Source organism: Eubalaena glacialis, chromosome 12 (genome assembly GCF_028564815.1).
Source record: "Eubalaena glacialis isolate mEubGla1 chromosome 12, mEubGla1.1.hap2.+ XY, whole genome shotgun sequence".
In the NCBI taxonomy this organism is placed as follows: domain Eukaryota; kingdom Metazoa; phylum Chordata; class Mammalia; order Artiodactyla; family Balaenidae; genus Eubalaena; species Eubalaena glacialis.
The window spans coordinates 7,389,692-7,414,027 of record NC_083727.1 but is presented as its reverse complement, the minus strand read 5'-3'; the positions used below and the strand labels follow the sequence as shown (position 1 = coordinate 7,414,027).

General features: G+C 37.8%; 1 protein-coding gene across 5 annotated transcripts in view; it reads left to right on the top strand.

Moving 5' to 3' along the window:
• Positions 1–24,336, top strand: part of MAP3K4 (mitogen-activated protein kinase kinase kinase 4) — a 111,076-nt gene that overhangs the window by 15,456 nt on the left and 71,284 nt on the right. For all 5 annotated transcript variants that reach the window (XM_061207237.1, XM_061207235.1, XM_061207236.1 and 2 more), the window contains exon 2: positions 16,404–16,594. In XM_061207237.1, the coding sequence (XP_061063220.1) occupies positions 16,404–16,594 (191 nt within the window). The remainder of the gene's footprint in view (positions 1–16,403; positions 16,595–24,336) is intronic.

Here is a 24,336-nt window from a genome sequence, read left to right as displayed (position 1 = left end):
GTAAGAGAACTATAGGAGTAGGTATCTTGCCTTTATGTATTTATTTTTTAAAAAATAGCTTTCTGCCAGTCAAGAGGTCCCTGGTTCATATCCGAGGTGTCCCCACGAAAAAAAAAAAAGGGAAGGGAAAAAAAAAAGAAATAAAATAAATTTATTGAGATATAATTCATATGGCATACAGTTCGCCCATTTAAAGTGTCCAGATCAGTTGTTTTAGTGTGCTTGAAGGTATGTGCAAACATCACCTGGTCAATTTTAGAGTGTTTTAATTACCTCGGAAAGAAACCTGGTACCCTTTAGCTACTGCTGCCTCCCAACTCCCATACCTCCCAGTCCTAAGCAACCATTAGTCTACTTTCTGTGTCTGTATATTTGCCTGTTCTGAACATGTTATATAAATTGAATCATATAATATATGGTCTTTTATGACTGCTTTTATTTAGCCTAACGTTTGCAAGTTTCATCCATGTTGTACCATGTATGAGTCCTTCATTCCTTTATTTGGCTGAATAATATTCCACTAAATGCATATGCTACATTTTGCTTATCCATTCTTCACTCGATAGACATTGGGTTGTTTCCACCTTTTGGCTAGTATGAGTGATGCTGCTATAAACATTCAAGTGGTTATACAGTTGTTTGTGTGGACATATGTTTTCATTTTTCTTGCATATATATACCTAGGAGTCTAATTGCTGGGTCATAGGTTTTTCAAACTGGCTGCACCACTTGACATTCCCACCAGCAGCGTATGAGAGTTCTGATTTCTTCACATCCTTGCCCATGCTTGTTATTATCTGACTTTAGAAAATTTATTTATTTATTTATTTATTTATTTATTTATTTATTTATTTTTGGCCGCACTGCAGGGCACGTGAAATCTTAGTTCCCTGGCCAGGGATCGAGCCCGTGCCCCCTACATTGGAAGTGTGGAGTCTTAACCACTGGACTGCCAGGGAAGTCCCTTTCTGACTTTTTGATTATAACCATCCTAATGGATGTAAAGTACTATCTCATGGTTTTGATTTGCATTTTCCTAGTGGTGGTGAGCATCTTTTCAGGTGCTTGTTGGCCATTTGTAGATCTTCTTCGGAGAAGTGTGTATTCAGATCCTTTCCCCATTTTTAATTGGTTTATTTGTCTTTTTATTATTGAATTATGTTCAGGTATATTTAAAGGAGAACATGAACATTGGAGAAAAATAAAAGATATTAAAAAAACCCCAAATGGAATGTCCGAAGATGAAAAATACAGTATCTGAAATGACAAATACACTGGTTGGGATTATCAACAGAGTAGACACTGTAGAAAAAATTTTGAACTTGTGGACATAGCAACAGAAACTATGCAAAATGTAGTACAGAGAGTACACCGACCAGAAAAAAATGTATAGAACATCAGCGACATATGGGATAATATCAGGCCCTCAGCATATCTGTAATTGGAGTTCCTGAAAGAGGAAAGCAAGGGGGGGAAACTGAAAAAAATATTTTAAGAAATATGGCTGTAAATGTTTCACATTTGATGAACAAACATTATAAACCCATAGATTCAAAGAGTTCAATGAGCCTCAAGAAAGATAAACCCAAAATTATCACTGGAAAATCACTGCTTAAATCTCTTGTTCTTCCATGGTTTCTACCCTTGTATGCCAGTTTTATAAATAACTTTATTCTTTTTTTGTTAAAATAAATTTATTTCTTTATTTTTGGCTGCATTGGGTCTTTGTTGCTGCGCGCGGGCTTTCTCTAGTTGAGGCGAGTAGGGGCTACCCTTCGTTGCGGTGCGCGGACTTCTCATTGCAGTGGCTTCTCGTTGTGGAGCACGGGCTCTAAGTGCATGGGCTTCAGTAGTTGTGGATCGCAGGCTCCAGTAGTTGTGGCTCGCGGGCTCTAGAGTGCAGGCTCAGTAGTTGTGGTGCACGGGCTTAGTTGCTCTGTGGCATGTGGGATCTTCCCGGACCAGGGCTCGAACCCGTGTCCCCTGCATTGGCAGGTGGATTCTTAACTGCTGTGCCACCAAGGAAGTCCCAATAACTTTATTCTTGTAATGTTTTTCTTCTGCGTTCACGTCTCTAGTATTGTATTATATGAAACATTCTCCTTTTACCTCATTCACCAAACCATTGTGTTCCATGTTTGCTTAAATTTTTTTTCCAAGAGGCTTTGCCTTTATTGTATTTAGTTGTAGTCTTGATTATGAACCATTTATTTAAGGATTTTTCTAATTATTCCTAAATTAATTGGGCTGTTAAATTAAATGTTAATTTATTTTAATTAACCACTTTTACAAGAAGCATGGAGGACAGTGTCATTCCAAACGTAAAACAACAGAGTGTCACAAAAGATTGAAAATTGCTGTCTTATTTGGTCAACTTGACATTGATGTGATTTAGAAGTCAGCTTTGGGCAAAGCCAGTGTATGTGGTCTGGAGGGGGGTTGTTATTCTTGCCTAGTGCGGGTGGAAGCAACCTTGTAGCTTGAGTATTGATTTGAATTACTTATGCATCTGATACTTTTATCCTTTGAATGTCTGTTTAGTATATGTCAGGATGAGATATTTTGAAAGGAGAACCCTGCTAAATGTGTGGTAAATATTGTCTAGGTCCATGCTTCTTAACCCTTTTTGGGTCGTAGACTACATTTGAGAATCTGATAAAGCTATGGACTCTTGACTCCAAAAATGGATGTGATTAAAATTTACATTCAGTTTGAAAGGACTCATAGTCTCTATGATGCAGATATAAAGTAATATAGTTTTGATACTTTATTTTTTACATTCCCTATATTTTGTACATGTTGCATTTAATTATATACTGTGAGATACTTCTTTTTGGAAACTGTGAGTGGTATTTATATACTCATGGGCCTTCAGCCCCAACATTTCCAGTTAATTTCACATTAGCCTTATGTATTCAACCGCAGTTACCAATTATGTTCTTCTTAGTGAAGAAAAGTATAAAATTAAAAATAGGAGCTTTTTTCTAAAATATTTTTAGGTCCGTTAAAATTATTTCCCCCAGTTTATATAGTTTTTAGTTAGAAGAAAGTTATATTTTTCATGAGACAAACTTTTTGTCTGTGTCTTTAATTACATCTTTGATGTTGAATAGTGTTTTATTTCTTAGATGTTAACTTGCCATTTTTAAGGATTTCATAACTCCTCTCAAGTGAACAATTCTTTTTTTTTTTTTTTTTTTCCTCCTCTGTTGGCTCCTGGCAGGTGAATTGGTCTTGCTTGTTGGACTAGTGTAGACAGAATAGTTGTTTAGATTGACCTTAAGATTGAATAGTTGAGAAGCCTTGTGTGTTATATCTTTATGCCTGTCTGCTAGTGTAAGGTGATATGGGAAATACTTTGATGAGAAAGGTCAGTTCACTCATGCCCTTCCCCTACTTAATGCTCTTTGTGGCTGCACCTTTCTTTTAGGATGAATCTGATTTAGCGTAATCTGATGACTGCCTGCCCCTTTGGGTGCTCTTGTTTGGTCTGCCCTCTACTCAAGGCCATCATGGCCTTTTTGTTTCTCAAATGAGCTGTGGGCTCTTCTGTCTCAGCCACTTTCCCCCTCCCTCTTCTGGTCAGTGCCTTCAGAGCTTCTGAGTTTCCGTTTAAGTGTTCCTTCTTTGGAGATGTATTCCTTGTTATCACCCTATGGGTTCTTCAGGCTAGATCCTGTCTGCTGGTATGCTTTGTAATCTTCCTTCACAGCATAATGAAGAACTGCACTTTAAAGACTTTTGTGTGTGTACTTATATGCTAAATACCTAGTTCTTTCTATAGGTCCAAAACTTCAAGAGGGAAGGAGTGGTGATTCTCTTGTTCACTGTTGTATGTTTTCTCAACTCCTAGCACAGCGCTTGTGCAGTAGGGCCGATGGTGAATGAAGTGAAGGTCTAATGGTGTAGTTGACACACATGCACACATAGTGCAGTATGAAACAGTTAATATGTGTTTTCAACTGTAAATAAATAAATCATTGGAATAGAGACCCAAGAAACAAAAAACTGAAAGGGAGTGAAATAAAATAACATACATATAAAAATTTTATATCGTTTTCTATCTCTTACACAAAATCCATTCTCAAAGTTAATTGTTGTTAATTCCAAATAACTGGCCTCTAATTTAAAAGACCTGTTTTTCTTTCCCTCTAGTGGATAGTTTTACACTTTTTTCGTCTTAAACACACACAGATTTACATGAAACAGAAACACCAGCCTGGTCCGATGAGTCCTCTGTTAGAGGAATAGTACTTTGGTGTTCCAGGGAAGACAGGGTGTGGTTCCTATACTTGTTAGGGGCAGTAGGAAGCTACCTGAGGGAGAGTGGAGTTGAGTTACACCTTTTATTTGATATGCAGACATAAGCAGGCCAAACAAAACTCTCACTTTTCCCCCTCTCATTTGTATCCTAAGCACGCTGTGTCTCCCTAGGCTGGAGTTCAGACTCAACGTCTTACCTAGGCTGACAGGTGAGGAAGTATGGACCTAGAGTGGCTAAAAGACTTCACCAAAGAAGGGAGCCCCAGAGCTGGCCAGAGAACTCTGTCCCTGAACTGTCCCCAGGCTTTTTCTCCAGCCAGTAGGGACCTCCTTCCACAGGGGAGGTACTCCTCTGTGCCTGCCTTTGGGAGAAGGCAGACATCCCAGTGACCTAGGAGTGAGTGGTGGGCTGAAGTTGGGAGGGTCCTGGGCCTTGGGGTCAGACCAGGGCTCCAGTTCTGCGCAGACACTTCGCAGGGAGCAGACAAGTTACCTTTGCAACTCCTTTTCCTATTCTGCAACATAGGGATTGTGATAGTACTTGCAGTGGTGTTGGGAAGACCAAATGGCATAGCATTTGTAGATTGCCTAATTGAGCGATAGGTATTTGATAGTGAGACTATGATAATTCTCATAATCAATGCAGATGGGCCTTCTGGGCAAAGTATCCTTTCCTAAAATGGTGCCATAGTCCTTAATCCATAAGGAGTAAATGAGATTATGTAGGATATTTAGCATAGTGTCTGGCAGATGGTTGGTACTCGGTATGTAAGGTAGTAGTTACACTGTTACAATGAAAATTGTTCATTACTGTGTGACAAATTATATAGCTGATGAAAAATGTAAATAGAAATCTGATGCATATCCCAGTTTAGGAAGTCACTGTTTTAAATGGCATTTCCTCACCTACCATTTAAAAATTGTTTTACAACCACAATCTTGGTTATACTGATAAAGAATGGCTTAATTTTATAATGAACGTTACATTTTTCATTTAGTCCTGGCTCTTAGTCTTTTATACCTGTATAGTAACCCAAATTTATTCAGCATTGTCATGGAACTGTTCCATATAATGTCATTATATTAATTAATTTTTAAATAAATTTTTAATTTTAGAATAGTTTAGATTTAGCGACAGTTGGAGATAGTACAGAGAATTTCCATATATCCTGTGTCCAGTTTCTTCTATTGTTAAATTTTACATTACAGTGTATATTTGTTACAACTAATGATCCAATATTGGCACATTATTATTTAGTTAAACTCTGTACTTTATTCCAATTTCATTCATTTTTCCTAATGTTCTTTTCTTCTTCCCAGATCCCATCCAGGACACCACATTATATTTAGTCATCATGTCTCCTTATCCGTGTCTTGGCTGTTACAGTTTCTCAGACTCTGTTTGTTTTTGATGACTTGAACAGTTTTAAGGAGTGCCAGTCAGGTATTTTACACACTGTTCCTCAGTGTGGGTTTGTCTGGTGTTTTTGTCATGGTTTGGCTGGAGTTACGGGTTTTGGGAAGATGACCATAGAGGTGAAGTGCCCTTCTCATCAGATCAGGAGCTCATGCTCTCAACATGACTTGTCACTGATGATGTTAACTTTGATCACTTGGCTACATAAATTGTTTGGTTTTTTCTGTACAGATTTGTCTCTTCTCCTGGTTATTTGTATAGTAATTATTTATATCCATATGGACTCATGGATTCATGATTAGAATCCAGTGCTTTGTCATTTATTTTCTTGCTCAGATTCTTCCAGCTTTGGCCAGTGGGAGCTCTTTCGGTTGCTCCTGTGTCCTTTTAACATGATCCCATTGGTTTTTTGTTTTTTGAACACTTCCTCACTTGCTGCACTTACAAGATACTTCAAGCTCGTATTACATCTTCCATTGCCCCAGTCCTGGAATCAGCCATTTCTCCAAGAAGTCCTTGTTCTTTTGTTGATGCGTGGTACTGGAAACCAAGATCTGGTCTCCAGATAAATGAGCTCTTTCTGTGCTAGTGTCAAAGCAGAGGTGAGAGAGTTAATGTCCAAATTGTCCTAATTGCTTTTCCCACTTTTCTTTCCATTTTTCTTCACTGAAAACCCTGGGAGAGTATCTCATACGCTTGTATTTTTTCCTCGATTTATCGCTCAACAGTTGGAGTTCATCTTTTGGAAGTATATGTGTGTCATAGAGCATATTTATAGGAACTTTTTAAAATTTAAATTAGAAAAAAGATAAGTTAAGGGGATTCAGACTACTCATCTGTTTCCTACAGAAAGTGGCTCTTCAGTACTTGATTTCTGAGAATTACATGGGAAGTAATGACATAAAATACTTTTTCCAGATATAAATTCAAATTAGAATAAGGGGATTTTTAAAATGTTCTCACTTGTAAGAAAGAGAGAAAGTAGAGGGAGATCATAATTCTTTTTTGCTATCTTTAAAGTTTTAAACATTCGTCTTGTTTCTCTTTAAACTCTTAAATGTTTTAGGTGCACTTGGCATAGGGATAAGCCTCTTTGTTTGTTTTTCCTCCCAGCTTTGACGCAGGTTTTCATCTTTCAGATGTCCCTGCCTTAGTCCCAGAGTTCTCTTTACTTAAGCCTAAAAAAACCTTTGAATGAATCATCATTTTATGTTGCTTTTCTTTAAATATTTTTTTCGTTGGCATTTCATTGTAAATTGCATCCACAATGAGACTGAAGTGGTGCTTATTTTCACTTCCTGTATTGAAAGAAGTGCTCCCTGCATCCACTCCTGTACAACCAGGTGCACCTAAGAAGAGTTTTTATTCCCTTTTGATTGTCTCCTTGCTAATCTGTACACATACAATCTAGTATTGATTTGCAAAGCTTTGGTAAAGATATATCAATAGATATACTCACATTTTTTGGAGGCATTAGAACTGGCAAAAATAAGAAAGCACACTTGAAAATGTCTTTCTTTGTCCCCTTGTTTTTTTTTTTATTTAAAAAAAATTTTTTTTAAATTTTTGTCTGCGTTGGGTATTTGTTGCTGCACGCGGGCTTTCTCTAGTTGCGGCGAGCGGGGGGTACTCTTCGTTGTGGTACGTGGGCTTCTCATTGCGGTGGCTTCTCTTGTTGAGGAGCACGGGCTCTAGGCACGTGGGCTCAGTAGTTGTGGCTCACGGGCTTAGTTGCTCCGCGGCATGTGGTATCTTCCCAGACCAGGGCTCGAACCCTTGTCCCCTGCATTGGCAGGTGGATTCTTAACCACTGTGCCACCAGGGAAGCCCTGTCGCCTTGTTTTTAAGTACTCAACCGTTGGCAGTAAAATTGCAGAAATAATAGAAATAATCACATTTGTCTTTTATCTATAGCATGACTCATATGTTTTTAAATACCTAAAACTTTTCTCTCTCTCTTTTTTTTGTTCTAGTTCTTTTTGGATATCTTTTGGTTAATCAGAAGTGAAGAATAATAATATGAAGTCTTTAAAGCATTTTGTAATATTTGTTTATATGATTTTATGATTTTATTTTCTGAAAGCCTTCATCTGAAAATATTTTTAAAATAGCTTATAATTATTTTTATTTCTAATGATGAGTAAAGTTTATCCATATGGGATAATTTTTCTTCATATATATATATATATATATGTATATGTTTTCTATCTTTGTGTTCTATTTTGTTCGACCTACATCAGGACTGCTAAAGTATACCTTGTATAAATCTTTGTGTGAAATAAAAGACTTCTAGAAGATCTAAGCCAGGCAGGCCTTATACACTCATCTATCTAACCCTTTCCAAGACCTAACCCTATCCATTTCTTCTATAAGACATATTGACTGACGCTCACAGCATCATGAATGCTTATGACTAATAGGCTCTCTCTAGAATGCCTGTGATTTTCTGTTCCCATCAATTGAACTATATGCTTATCAAGAGTTCCTGGTTTGTTCCTAAATCTTTTTAGGTCTATTGTATGCTTTAATTGTAATTGCAGAATTTAGTAAACTGTTATGCAAATATATGAGATGTGAATGCAAAAGAGAATTGTAGTTTCTGTATAAACTAATTTGGAATGCTTTGGAAAGTCTCAAGATAGGTCGTGAAAAGAAACTTACCATCAAATGAGGGATAGGAGAGAACTGTTGACGTTTAGGTAATCCAGAAAAATCACCCTCTGAAAATCTTTAAATTCTTGTTCCATTTGAAAGAACTAGAGAGTGGGGATGGCAGATGCAGTGCTTTGGTTGTGGTATATGTGACAAAGTTGACTCGTGACTTTTCTCAGGGACTCACACCAAAAGACAAGGCTGTGGCCTCATCAGAGCCGTGGCAGATTTAAACCCATTCGTGGGCTTAAAGTAAAAACAAAATGTTTAAGTTTTGTATGTGTGTCAGTTATCTATTGTAATTTAACAAACCATACCAAGGTTTAATGGCTTAAAGTAAAAACCATTTATTATCTGTTATGGTACTGAGTGGTTCTTCTGCTTTTCATGGTGTTGGCTTGGGCTCAGGGACAGCTGGAAGGTCCAAAATAGCCTCACTCACACACTAGCAAGTTGGCGCTGGCTGTCAGCTGGTATGGGAGCTTAGCAAGACTTTGACCTATCTGGTTTCTCCTTCATGCAGCCTCTCCACCTGGCTAGTTAGGCTTTGAAGACCATGGCAGTCTCAGGGTAGTTGGATTTCTTACATGGTGGCTAGCGTGCCCTGGAGTACAAAGGTGGCCTTCTTAAGGCTTAGGCCCAGAACTGACCCAGAGTCACTTTTGCTACATTGCATTGGTTAAAGCAGGTCACAGGGTCAACCCACATTCAAGAGGAGGTGATTATACAAGGATGTGAATGCTGGGAGGCCAGCAAAGTAACAGCCAACACAGATGTTTCAAATTTTTTATTTGCATGTCTCAGTTTTAATGCTTTTAATACGTATTTGAAAAATTAACTGCCTGACCGTAAGTCCCAGTGATATTGGATAAGGCTTCCAATAAATGAAAGTGTTTGTAAGCAAACATAATAATTTGATTAAAACTTGTATTCTTACTATTAAGTGTGGGAACGAAGGGATTTCAGCCCGTGTTATTCTGATTCCAGAACCATTATTCCTTATACCATACTCCATTGCTATTGTTTTGGTCAGTAAGTAGTCATGTTACCACCTAGGGTTACAGTATCACTTAAACAACATTATTGTCAGAAGTCTATCTTTAATTCTTGTAGCCTTTAAAAATTTACATTCTTCAAATTATTAAATGTGATTTTATTAAAATAGAATTTAGATAATAATTACGTCTGAAGTATCAAAGATAAAATTGTTAACCTTACAAATCCATTTATTTAGCAGACAGTTATTGGGCATGTCATCTGCACCAGGCACTGTTCTAGACACTAGAGAAACAGTGGTAAAGAAGACAGATGAGGTCCCTGCCTTCATGGAGCTTCAGGTCTAGTTGGGGGGATAGTTTCTTGTTCACTTCCATAGAAAATCTTGTTTTAAAATATCTACTTTCGTTTAAAAAAAAGAATTTTAGTTAAAAAAAAAAGTTTGAGTGCCCATACTGAAAAATAATGAAGACGTGCTAGGTTTGTAAAGACCCTACACTCTGAATCAATGCAAAAGTTACATAGTGAATGTTGGATAAACTTGAGATTTGATAACAGCTTACCTGGAGGTAGGCTGATAAATGTTCAACTACCGGCCGATAGTAAAGATCAGCTAAGTATTAATTGGCTCTTACAGTACACACCAACCGTGCCACCTCAAACTTAGCTTAGCTCCTTTTAATTTATACTGCAGGCCAAGCAAACTATTGTGTATAAGTTCTTTAAAAAAGAAACTTAGAAAATCCAACCCCTCTGCCTACCCCTCCTCCCTTTCCCACAGTAGCAAAAGCCTCCCTTTAATTATTACTTAATAGAGAATAGGTTAATGGGGAGGTGGAGGTGGAGGAGACAACTTCACACAGGTGACAACTGTACTCATATGGAATAAAGTATTTTATGTTTAAGGACTTTGCTAAAGAACTTTTAATGAAGTATTTTGTTTGTTTGTTTGTTTTTTAGGGCTTTTGCAAAACCACCGATGTTCTCAAGCTCATCTAATCCAACTTCATCATTTTATACATGAGCTATTTCAGGCACCATGTGGTTTTACCTACTATGTCAGAGCAGAACTATTTAACCCCAAGTTATTTGAATTTTTGCCTTTCACATGTTTCATTTAAAAACTACACTAAACCCCCTTGGGTTGAGTTTAAGACATACTTTTCTTAGACCGGATTCTATGTCAAGTGAAGGGTACTTGAGCAAGGTTTTATGTTAAGAGAATGCAACATTGTTTTCTGTGACTGTCAGAAGTTTAGTACCAGAAAGACATTTCACATTTGTATGTTTTCAAACACAAGTAAGAAAAATGTTTCAGGGCAGCTGATGTAGACCTTGTACTACTTTCCCCATCCAAAATAATTGGTATCCATGGGAACATTCTGAACCAGTCAACTGACCACATTAGCTCATCTCACATGAGCTGATACAGAATGAGGTTTTGGATGCTTTTGGTTAGTTAACTGAAATGATGCAAGTTCTCTTGAGCTGACCACTAGTATTTATTTTCCTAGATTTTGTGTCTAAATGGTTTTTATTTAAAGGAAAAAAAGGAATAAACTTTAGCTTGATTTCTCTTCCTACCCCTCCCCCCCATTATGTATTGTTTCTTAGCTAAAGCTTCCGAACTAAGTTGTTTTTCTCAGGCTGCTTTTTTTTTTTTTTTAAACAACTTTATTGGAGTATATTTGCTTTACAGTGTTGTGTTAGTTTCTGCTGTATAACAAAGTGAATCAGCTATATGTATACATATATCCCCATATCCCCTCCCTCTTGCATCTCCCTCCCACCCTCCCTATCCCACCCCTCTAGGCGGTCACAAAGCACCGAGCTGATCTCCCTGTGCTATGCAGCAGCTTCCCACTAGCTATCTATTTTACATTTGGTAGTGTATATATGTCCATGCCCCTCTCTCACTTCATCCCAGCTTACCCTTCCCCCTCCCCATGTCCTCAAGTCCATTCTCCACGTCTGCGTCTTTATTCCTGTCCTGCCCCTAGGGTCTTCAGAATCTTTTTTTTTTTTTTTTTTAGATTCCATATGTATGTGCTAGCATACGGTATTTGTTTTTCTCTTTCTGATTTACTTCACTCTGTATGACAGTCTCTAGGTCCATCCACCTCACTACAGATAACTCAATTTCGTTTCTTTTTACGGCTGAGTAATATTCCATTGTATATATGTGCCACATCTTCTTTATCCATTCATCTGTCGATGGACACTTAGGTTGCTTCCATGTCCTGGCTATTGTAAATAGAGCTTCAATGAACATTGTGGTACATGACTCTTTTTGAATTATGGTTTTCTCACGGTATATGCCCAGTAGTGGGATTGCTGGGTCGTATGGTAGTTCCATTTTTAGTTTTTTAAGGAACCTCCATCCTGTTCTCCATAGTGGGTGTATCAATTTACATTTCCACCAACAGTGCAAGAGGGTTCCCTTTTCTCTACACCCTCTCCAGCATTTATTGTTTGTAGATTTTTTGATGATGGCCATTCTGACCGGTGTGAGGTGATACCTCATTGTAGTTTTGATTTGCATTTCTCTAATGATTAGTGATGTTGAGCATCCTTTCATGTGTTTGTTGGCAATCTGTATATCTTCTTTGGAGAAATGTCTGTTTAGGTCTTCCACCCATTTTTGGATTGAGTTGTTTGTTTTTTTGATATTGAGCTGCATGAGCTGCTTATATATTTTGGAGATTAATTTTTTGTCAGTTGCTTCGTTTGCAAATATTTTCTCCCATTCTGAGGGTTGTCGTTTCGTCTTGTTTATGGTTTCCTTTGCTGTGCAAAAGCTTTTAAGTTTCATTAGGTTCCATTTGTTTATTTTTGTTTTTATTTCCATTTCTCTAGGAGGTGGGTCAAAAAGGATATTGCTGTGATTTATGTCATGGAGTGTTCTTCCTATGTTTTCCTCTAAGTTTTATAGTGTCTGGCCTTACATTTCAGTCTTTAACCCATTTTGAGTTATTTTTGTGTGTGGTGTTAAGGAGCGTTCTAATTTCATTCTTTTACATGTAGCTGTCCAGTTTTCCCAGCATCACTTATTGAAGAGGCTGTCTTTTCTCCATTGTATATTCTTACCTCCTTTTGTCAAAAATAAGGTGACCATATGTGCGTGGGTTTACCTCTGGGCTTTCTATCCTGTTCCATTGACTGTCTTTCTGTTTTTGTGCCAATACCATACTGTCTTGATTACTGTAGCTTTGGAGTATAGTCTGTAGTCAGGGAGCCTGATTCCTCCAGCTCCATTTTTCTTTCTCCACATTGCTTTGGCTATTCAGGGTCTTTGGTGTTTCCATACAAATAGTGAAATTTTTTATTCTAGTTCTGTGAAAAATGCCAGTGGTAGTTTGATAGGGATGGCATTGAATCTTTAGATTGCTTTGGGTAGTAGAGTCATTTTCACAATATTGATTCTTCCAATCCAAGAACATGGTATATCTCTCCATCTGTTTGTGTCATCTTTGATTTTTTTCATCAGTGTCCTATAGTTTTCTGCATACAGGTCTTTTGTTTCCTTAGGTAGGTTTATTCCTAGGTATTTTATTCTTCTTGTTGCAATGGTAAATGGGAGAGTTTCCTTAATTTCTGTTTCAGATTTTTCGTCATTAGTGTATAGGAATGCAAGAGATTTCTGTGCATTAATTTTGTATCCTGCTACTTTAACAAATTCATTGATTAGCTGTAGTAGTTTTCTGGTAGCATCTTTAGGATTCTCTAGGTATAGTATCATGTCATCTGCAAACAGTGACAGTTTTACTTCTTCTTTTCTGATTTGGGTTCCTTTTATTTCTTTTTCTTCTCTGATTGCTGTGGCTAACACTTCCAAAACTATGTTGAATAATAGTGGTGAGAGCGGGCAACCTTGTCTTTTTCCTGATCTTAGTGGAAATGGTTTCAGTTTTTCACCATTGAGAATGATGTTGGCTGTGGGTTTGTCATATATAGCCTTTATTATGTTGAGGTAAGTTCCCTCTATGCCTACTTTCTGGAGGGTTTTTAATCATACATGGGTGTTGAATTATGTCAAAAGCTTTTTCTGTATCTATTGAGTTGATCATATGGTTTTTATTCTTCAATTTGTTAATATGGTTTATCACATTGATTGATTTGTGTATATTGAAGAATCCTTGCATTCCTGGGATAAACCCCACTTGAGCATGGTGTATGATCCTTTTAATGTGCTGTTGGATTCTGTTTACTAGTATTTTGTTGAGGATTTTTGCATCTATGTTCATCAGTGATATTGGCCTGTAGTTTTCTTTCTTTGTGACGTCTTTGTCTGGTTTTGGTATCAGAGTGATGGTGGCCTCGTAGAATGAGTTTGGTAGTGTTCCTCCCTCTGCTATATTTTGGAAGAGTTTGAGAGGATGGGTGTTAGCTCTTCTTTAAATGTTTGATAGAATTCACCTGTGAAGCCATCTGGTCCTGGGCTTTTGTTTGTTGGAAGATTTTTAATCAGAGTTTCAATTTCAGTGCTTGTGATTGGTTTGTTTATATTTTCTATTTCTTCCTGGTTCAGTCTCGGCAGGTTGTGCTTTTCTAAGAATTTGTCCATTTCTTCCAGGTTGTCCATTTTATTGGTATATAGCTGCTTGTAGTGATCTCTCATGAACGTTTGTATTTCTTCAGTGTCAGTTGTTACTTCTCCTTTTTCATTTCTAATTCTATTGATTTGAGTCTTCTCCCTCTTGATGAGTCTGGCTAAAGGTTTATCAATTTTGTTTATCTTCTCCAAGAACCAGCTTTTAGTTTTATTGATCTTTGCTATCATTTCCTTCATTTCTTTTTCATTTATTTCTTATCTGATCTTTATGATTTCTTTCCTTCTGCTAACTTTGGGGGTTTTTTGTTCTTCTTTCTCTAATTGCTTTAGGTGTAAGGTTAGGTTGTTTATTTGAGATGTTTCCTGTTTCTTGAGGTAGGATTGTATTGCTGTAAACTTCCCTCTAAGAACTGCTTTTGCTGCATCCCATAGGTTTTGGGTCGTTGTGTTTTCATTGTCATTTGTTTCTAGGTGTTTTTTGATTTCCTCTTTGATTTCTTCAGTGATCTCTTGGTTATTTAGTAGTGTATTGTTTAGCCTCCATGTGTTTGTATTTTTTACAGATTTTTTCCTGTAATTGATATCTAGTCTCATAGTGTTGTGGTCCGAAAAGATACTTGATACGATTTCAATTTTCTTAAATTTACCAAGGCTTGATTTGTGACCCAAGATATGATCTATCCTGGAGAATGTTCCATGAGCACTTGAGAAGAAAGTGTATTCTGTTGTTTTGGGGTGGAAGGTCCTATAAATATCAGTTAAGTCCATTTTGTTTAATGTATCATTTAAAGCTTGTGTTTCCTTATTTATTTATTTATTTTTGGATGTTTTATTTATTTATTTATTTTTTCACACACACTGTATTTTATTTTTACAAGAGATAGACTGACACCAAGCATTGTACATGGATGACCACAACAAAAGCAACAATGATTGCAATTACCAAACATGAAACACACTCATACTATGTCATAATATTGACATTCAGTCCAGTAATCCTCCACTGTAACAGCTCCTTTACCTTATTTATTTTTATTTTGGATGATCTGTCCATTGGTGAAAGTGGGGTGTTAAAGTCCCCTACTATGATTGTGTTACTGTCGATTTCCCCGTTTATGGCTGTTAGCATTTGCCTTATGTATTGAGGTGCTCCTATGTTGGGTGCATAAATATTTACAATTGTTATATCTTCTTTTTGGATTGATCATTATGTAGCGTCCTTCTTTGTCTCTTGTAACAGTCTTTATTTTAAAGTCTATTTTGTCTGATATGAGAATTGCTACTCCAGCTTTCTTTTGATTTCCATTTGCATGGAATATCTTTTTCCATCCCTTCACTTTCTGTCTGTATGTGTCCCTAGGTCTGAAGTGGGTCTCTTGTAGACAGCATATATACCGGGTCTTGTTTTTTTATCCATTCAACCAGTCTATGTTTTTAGGTTGGAGCATTTAATCCATTTACATTTAAGGTAGTTATCAATATGTGTGTTCCTATTACCGTTTTCTTAATTGTTTGGGTTTGTTATTGTAGGTCTTTTCCTTCTCTTGTGTTTCCTGCCTAGAGAAGTTCCTTTAGCATTTGTTGTAAAGCTGGTTTGGTGGTGCTGAATTCTCTTAGCTTTTGCTTGTTTGTAAAGGTTTTAATTTCTCCTTCGTATCTGAATGAGATCCTTGCTGGGTAGAGTAATCTTGGTTGTAGGTTTTTGCCTTTCCTCAGTTTAAATATGTCCTGCCACTTGCTTCTGGCTTGCAGAGTTTCTGCTGAAAGATCAGCTGTTAACCTTATGGCGATTCCCTTGCATGTTATTTATTACTTTTCCCTTGCTGCTTTTAACATTTTTTCTTTGAATTTAATTTTTGATAGTTTGATTAATATGTGTCTTGGTGTGTTTCTCCTTGGATTTATCCTGTATGGGACTCTCTGTGCTTCCTGGACTTGATTGACTATTTCCTTTCCCATATTAGGGAAGTTTTCAACTTCCCTAACCTGAGTGCTGCACTGTAGTGTTTATCAGAGAACACAGAAACCCTGACCTACCACATGTCATCAGTGCTCTCTGCTTTGCTGCTCAGGTCGTGCTTTCTGTTCTGTGTGCTTCGCAAAGCGAAAGCAGTGGGACTCCGAAGTCAGGGCAAGAGTTCCCCACTCAGCAGTTAAGCTTGTCACCAACTAGCACGTAAGTGATGCTTAGTTTTGCTGATTTGTATCTTCTAGTCCTTTGCTCTTTTTTCCCTGATCCTTAAGTGTTTAGTTTTAAACTTCATTTATGTTAGAAAGAATTCTCTAAACAACAGGGACTGCACATCAGTTCTCTTTATTCGTGGTGAGAGCAGGAGCACGGTCGTTATGTTCTCTTCGTGAGTTTCTCCCAGTACAGATAGAGGAGAAAGATTACAAGGCTGAGGAAGAGACATATCCACAGAAAAGTGTTATGGAGAGTTTTTAAAAGGAATTTTAAGTAATTGAAATTTGAATTCCCTTCATACATGACTGAATATTTTCTCTGCTTGTCGTCCTCCATAGGCAAGAGTACACATCGGGAGATTCAGCTTGTAAGAATTCTGAGTCTGATCCTGAGGACTTTTCAGATGAAACAAATACAGAGAACCTTTATGGTACCTCTCCCCCCAGCACACCTCGGCAGATGAAGCGCCTGTCAACCAAACACCAGAGGAATAATGTAGGGAGGCCCACCAGTCGAGCTAATTTGAAAGGTAAGTCTTGTACTTAAAAAGATATATTTGAGAGGGCGTGGCATGTTTGGTTTATAATCTTTATGTAACATGTAACTATTGATAGATGCTTTTTCTACAGTAATGTTAGTTATTCCTCTTATTTTAAATTTGATTTTATGCTGCCTTAAAGTTTTATTTTTAAATTGTTGAATTATCACCATTAGCAATATTGTTAATAAAAGAGAAAATAATTCTCCAGAGATAGAAAGGTTTGTCCTGAGTCATTGTTGAAGTCAGTGTGTGAGGCATTTGCATTCCTTTTAGAACGTGGAAGAGGACACACGCGGATGAATCAGCGTGCCTGTCCAGGATGGCTGCTGGTGTACACGATAGATGGCCTTCTTTTATTCTTTGAATCTCTTAGGCTGAAACTTCTAGATTCTGTCTTCCTGACATGATGTATTGGGCAGTTTGGGAAAGGCAGGGCCAGGCTTTCTTCCCCAGGATTCCCTAGGCGGCCTGAGACCTGTGCTCTGTTGGTGACCATGATGCTGCCCTCATGTACAGGGCCCTCGTTCCCACTAAGCACAGGGCCTGGATGGTATCCCACCTTGTAATCCCGCACAGAATCTGTGTTTTACTTTTCTTTCTGTTTGGAATCCCAAAGCCCAGATAGTGTTCTGCTTCTAGAAACTGTTCCTGCTCCTCAGACTGTTCTCTGTTTCCATTTCTTCCTTCCTCTGAGCACGTCACAGCTGTTCTGTTCTGAGGCAGAGGAATTGAATCATGCTGACCTGCTTCCTTGTACCTGCTTTCTGGCATGGAACCTCAGGTCACTCAAGCCTTACGGTTTTAGAATTTCTCTGTTAAATTCAGCAAACCACTTGTCCTAAAACTGATCTCATAGTTTCCTAGAATTCATCTACCTATTACTGTGCAAGATAGGGATATCATTCTTTATCTCCTCTGAGAAATTTCCCCTTATCACACGTTCTCCCTACTGAAAAGAGACTCATTTCCATTTCTCCCTTTCTTTAGCTCATTTTCTTCCTCTCTTTCCCTTTTCCACACATTTCTTCCACACATTGATCTCTCATGGTTAATGTCGGCAAGTTCATTCTGTGTCCCTATCATAGCCCTTCCTCAAGACAGAAGAAGGGTGAGAGAAATGGACTTTATTGTACTTATTTGCTTGAGTGAAGTCTTATCCAAGGAGGAATTCCTAAATAATAAAGTCTTTCTTTCCCACAGGGAAGATGATTTTTTTTTACTTTCTTTTAAAGCTATATTTGTAGTAGGATGTTAACCTATGGTCTGCATTTACCCCCTTTGGAAAGTAATAGCTTTCCATTGCAATATATTATCTTTAAAATCAGTCCTTTTCCATTTTCTCAAAGAAATTTCTGAAATGCCTACAGAAGTTCCTTTTGAAGCAGCATCTACTGAACCAATATTAGTTAATACATATTTGCTTCGTGGTGGTGAAATGCGATGATGCCAATAGGACATCTGCTTTGTCTTCACTTGTTCATACTATTTTAGAACCAGAGTTGAGAACACAGTCCCCCAATGTTATAGATTGAGAAAGTGAGGCCCAGGGTTTTAAAGCAACTTCTTAAGGCCAGAAGGCTTGAGATAGTGGCAGGACTAATTTTAGGTACTATTTTTATTTTTATTTTTTGGCCATGCCACACAGCTTGTGGGATCTTAGTTCCCTGACCAGGGATTGAAGCTGGGCCCTCGGCAGTGAGAACGCAGAGTCCTAACCACTGGACCACCAGGGAACTCCCAGGACTAATTTTAGAACTAGTTCTCCTCGTCCTCAGTTTGGACTTTTTCCCCAGTACAAGCAGCAGGGGTTAAGCTTCTCTGAATGCGGTGCTTGACATGACTGTACGTCTTTAGTAATCAGTCAGAAAACCCGTCACTGGATACTTGTTGAGCTCTGCTGTCCTTCTGGGCTGTGTCAGAGATAGAAGGAAGAGCCAAGGTTGTTTCTTTTCCTCCTCAACTTCTTTCAGTTGTTTATTGCATAAAATTACAGAATTTTAGATCTGGAAGGGGTCTCAGAGACCACGTTAATTCCTGCCGTTTTGCAGGTGAAGAAAGAATGCTCATAAACCTTTTGATTTGTAGCTATCTAATAGCAGACCTAGGGCACCAAAGTTCTTAATAACTTATGTTTTTTCTTATTGCAAAAGATTACATGTTTGTCGTAGGGAGTTTAGAAAATAGTGACAAAAAGAAAGAAAAATACCCATAAACCCAATATGCAGAAATAACAGCTTTTACCATCTTTGCCTTGTAGTCTTTTTACGTGCATATATTTGTGTTGTGATACAATATCATACTATATTTACTATTTTATAGCTGGCTTCCTTTTTCGTTTAATGATTCATGAACTTTCTGTGCCACAGAATAACCTGTGCTGTTCATTTTAATGGCTGCCGAATCATTTGTAGCAACATTTGCCCGGTTATCATTCACAGTTCTTGAGTGCTTTACCTAAGCACTGCGCTTAGCTCCTCAAAAGAGTTATCTTTTAAATATCGTAATAACCCAATGAGATGTAGGTTCTATATATCATTATTCAATTTATGGTTGAGGACATGACACAGAGTTTCTAGGGCGTGTAGTTTTAACTGTCCCAGTCATGCATATACTAGAAAGCAGTATGTTTGCTGTCCGGTGAACTGTTTTTGTCAACATTCTTGTTCATGAACACCAAAACAAGATGGAAAGGAAGCAACCATGTTGGGCAGGTGGGCCATGTTACTGTTCTGGTGATGGCGTGTTTGTGTTGAGCTGGTAGAACAAACAGTGCTTGAGAACTCGCTGGCTGCAACAGCAGAGCATGGTGGACCGGAGCACAGACTTGGTGACCAGATTGCCTGGATTCCGACCCTGGTTCTGCCGCCTTCTGTATATGCCACCTCCGTGTCTCATTTTCTTCATCTGTGAGGTAATCTGCCTTACGGTGTTGTGAGGGTTTTACGTTCAGTAACTACTAGCTGTCGTTATTATTACTGTGAGCTAAAGGTTTCTTTCTCACTACTTGCCTTAAATTTCAAAGTAGAATTAAATAATTACATCATTGACTGTACCCTTATTAATTGGTGCCCCTACTTTCAGGACACTGAGTCTTGAGTCACATAGTTACCAAGGTATGGAGTTGGGACTGCAGCCTGGGTCAGTCCTGTCTGGCTTATCCGTTTCTTGTAGCTCTTCCTAGCTCCCTTTCTTCTTCTCACTCTATATGTTGCCATCATAGTTACTTTTTCTCTGGGTCTTTCTTTCCTCACCTCCCGCCCTTTCTTTTTGCCTTTACCTCTCTTTCCTTTCTTCTACCTCCTCTTCGCATCCCCTTTTTCCTTCCTCCCTTCCATTCCTCCCTTATTTCTCCTTCATTCTTTCCATTGACTCGGAACTTCAGTGACTCCCTAGGCGGTATTGCGTTAGATGATCGATAAGCCCTTGCTCATCTCCAGTAGGAATCACAGAGATGAGCAGGCAGTCCCATCTTGTGTGGTAGAGCTGGGGTGGAGGGGAGAGGGGGGGGGCTTCTGTGGGTGCCCACAGGAGGGGATTGAGCAGACCTGGGCTTGGGAAGACTTCTGGAACAAGTGACATTTGTGCTATGGCCTGAAGGCTGAGTCAGGGAGACCAGTATTTCAGACACATTTATCAATCATAATAGTGTATTGGTCTCTCAGTATTTTCAAGAGATTTTTAAAATCGATTAGATTGGTCAGATTTATTTTAAAAGCTTTCCAAGGAAATAAGAACTGACGCATTATTTCTTTCTCTCTGCAACAAGCAAAGGCTGCCTGAATCATACGATTCACTTTAAAACTGCAGTGAAAGTTGAACTCATCTTTTTAATTAACATCACCAATAATATTTTCGTTTTTCTGCTTATCTGTTGCTGTGTGACAACCACCCCAAAGCTTAGTGTTATGAAAGCGTCCATTTTATCGTGCTCACGGTTCTGTGGGTAGAGTAACCACTAACACTGTTGTCTTTAGTGATGGTAGCCATTGTCATGAGCTATTATATGGATATGATTCTTTAAATATTCTTATTATCCTAGGCTCAAAATAACCAACTACTGTTGTTATAGGCTTATTTTTTATAATTGGAAATTTAGTAGCAGGCAACCTTCTGACCAACTGGTAATAAATTGACGGTTCCCATGAGAGAACTGCTCACAGAACTCAGGAACACACTTTACTTATGTTTATCACTTGAGTTGCCTCATTAGTGTAAATTGAGGTGTGATTGATAGGGGCTCCTTATGAATAAAAAAGACACTTCTATCAGAAAATTCCAAGGGTTTTAGGAACTCTGTGTCAGGAACCTGGACAAAACCCAAATATATTTCTTATGTTAAAAAGCAAAATTCAGCCAAGTAAATTTGAAGATTTGATTGGCTTTATTCATGAATCAGGCAGCATCACGTCTAGCAACTAGAAGGGTGCTCTGAGTGGTTGTGCAAAAATGGAAGGGATTTTATAGGAAAAAGGGTGGAGTAAGGGAGCTATTAGCAAAAAAAAAAAGAAAGGATTATTTTTTGACCAGACATCTTTTTTTATGGGAGTGGGGAGGGATGACAGGGGTTTTATCGTGCAGATTACCTCTTCCTCTGGGGGATTGTAGAGGGCCTACTTGATGGGTTACTTTATTGGTATTGACCAGAAAACTCTAGACCGTTCAATTAAAACTACATTTCTGGGAGAGGTTGGAACTGCAGTGAAGTAACGTATAAAATATAGGTTTGCCATCATGGGCTTTTAGCATGCGACTGACACCATTTGGGGCCTGTGGTTTTCTTTCTAATACTTACTACACCCTGATGAGCATTATTAAATACTAGCAAAGATATGAGGAGATGGCAGCTTTCTTACAAGGCTGGTGTGAGTGTAAATTGTCTCAATCCCTGTGTGGAAGTAATCTGTTAGTACAGTCAGACTGAGGTTGGTTATATCCTTGACCCAAGCAAATGCACTTTTGGGAGTAGACTTTAGAGAAGTTCCTGCAAATAAACACGAGAAGTTCTGCAGAAAGACTCGTGTCACTCATTGTGATTTCCTTTCATAATATGCAAGTGGGTAACCACAGACGGGAAAGTTCAAAACAATATGTATCGTAGTGGTTGTCTGAGATAGGGGAGGCCTGAGGAGGGGGCCTAGGGATGTAGGACAAAGGTGAGGTCACCACTGCCCACAATGTTTTATTTCTTTGTACTGATTGACTTTAGATGTGTTTAAAATTATTTTATTCGACTTTTGTATTTTCCTGATTTTGTTTCCCTGGGAATGTTAAAGATATTTTTGTTTTCAAAATATTAACTTCTGCTTTTAGAAGCTGTGCTAAATATTAAATATATAACAATGTTATGATATCTAGGTAAAGATGGTTAGCTCTTTATTACCTAAAAAATACCAGCTATGTGACATCCTGACAGATGTAACCTACCAGTTCAGCTCTTGAATTAACTCACTGACCAGGCTTGATTTCATACTTTGATGAGTAACAGAATTTAACTGTGGTGTTACTTCAGATCATATTTTTTGGATAATGGTAAATAACTACCAAACTACAGCAATTAAGATTTTGATAAATTTTGGACCATAATGTGTAGCTACCCATGTGTAGCTGTTTCTCCTTAAGGCTGGTTTAAGAAGAGACAAACTATCTCATCCTTAAATTTTTGTTCTTTTTAATTAGCAGAAGGAAGTAAATCCAGTTCATCTCATAGTTTTAAGTAGTTTAAATAAGAATGAAGACACCCAGGCCAAAGCCCTTTTCAGGGTGAATCTGCCTCGTAATCATTATCAGCCCCATTTTGCAGGAGTAATGTAATACTGTAAGAGCCAGATTACAGAGATAGTAATCTGTAATCTGGCTTATACATGTGTGCATATACACACATGTATGCATATACATGTACACACATTAATCTCCTTATCATTAGCAAATATCTCAAGGTGTGTGTGTGTTTGTAAATGTGTGTGATTTTTTGCTAACATAGTGAGATTAGCAAGTTTTATTTTTTTTAATATAATACTGCTATGAAATTGATCTGGTAAAATGGTTATAAATCAGATTCAGTCTGTATAGTAAGAGAAATGTTCTTTGTGAACTAGAGTGGACTTAAATCTATATTTCAGCTCTTTAATCCAAACTCAGCCTGACTTTCAAGGTTCTAATTTATATTTCCAGTCTACCCATCTACATGTAGGCTCACTATGCCAGCCAGACTCTCTTCTTTTCTGCTTTTGTGTCTTTTTGTATGTTTATTCTATGGCTTAAAATATTCTCTTGCCTTCCTTGCTACCCTTATTTAAGATGAATCCATTCTTCAAGGCATTCAGTCAAGTACCCGGTCTTATTTAAAGCTTCCACGTATCAGTTAGCCCACTGTAGTCTGTCTTTTATGGCACTCAGCATCTTAACCTTTCCTTAGTCAGACAGCCCTGCCCTGTGAGCAGCTGAACAGGCGTGAAGGTGGTTGATGGCACAAACATGGGTTAGGGTCCCGGTCCCGACATGTCTCATCTGTCTGACCATCCATGTTCTGCGGGAATCTCCATCACAGTGTTGTTGTAAAGACGATGACGATTTCTGTAAGCCCTTACCTCATAAATGGGTAAAGCAGTGTTTGAATAGAGCAGTGTTTTCCCAAATGTGGTGTCATTCTAGCCAGGTTGAATCTGAGACACTGGGAGTGGGCCCAGGAATCTGCATTGTAGCAAGAATCTGAGTGATTCTTAATGTTTACTAAAGTTTGAGAACCTTGAATTAGAAGATCTCTAAGTCCTTTCAGATTGTTGACATTGATAGCCTGGCACATCACTGCTCTAAAGATAATCTCACATTTAAAGTAAAGCGCAGATACCTGTTTCTGCTTTCTCATTTGAGAGATCGAGGAGGGCCAGTGTTTTGAATTTGACATACATGTATGGAAGAACGTACGAATTGCGAGGACTTGATAAAAAATACATGTTATACATATTTTAAAGAGCTGTTTCTAGGTGTGAATTGTGGGGAATTCAGTTGACGGTCTTATTCTGTTTAAACAAGTGAACCAATATTGCTTGTCATTTGTTTGCGTTCAGTTTCATTATACATTTTTTTGTTCTTTTCCTTTCATGTTTCTCTGATTTGGCAGGAGTTATTGGTGATTGGCCAAAGGAAACAGTAACTTCTTGGAAGGTTTGTTTTAACAGTACTACAAAGTCGTACCACTTAATTTATAGCCACTTGGGAGCTCAGATGTTCATTAGTCTTACTTAAGTCATTATGAACTAGTTTCCTAGTACTGTAACTAGAACTTGTATAAAACATTCTATATACTTTTGATCCATTCTCCTTTACAGAAACTCTGTATTTGACTTTCTGTTCATTGCAGAGGGATTTAGTATTAACAGAAAACTAAACAAACAAAGATTGGTATTTTCTTTTTGCACAGTAGCTAGACTGGGGCTTAAGTCTATTTTAAATTTAAATTATGTCATTTTAATGATGTACCTATTTCCATTTGTGTGTTTTTTTTTAAAAAACCGACTTGGTTTTTTGTTTTGGAAAAAAAAAAAATAGCTTCTTTGTCCCATCTTCCTCCTTTCCCCATTTGCTTTCCTTTACACACATTGTAGGTCCAAAGACTGAACCAAAATTTTGAATACAGAATTTCAAAAAATTGTGTATTATACCATTTTTTATGCTGTAAGATAGGCTTCACAATATTTGTGTATAATCTACAAAAATTAGGTTTCTAAGCT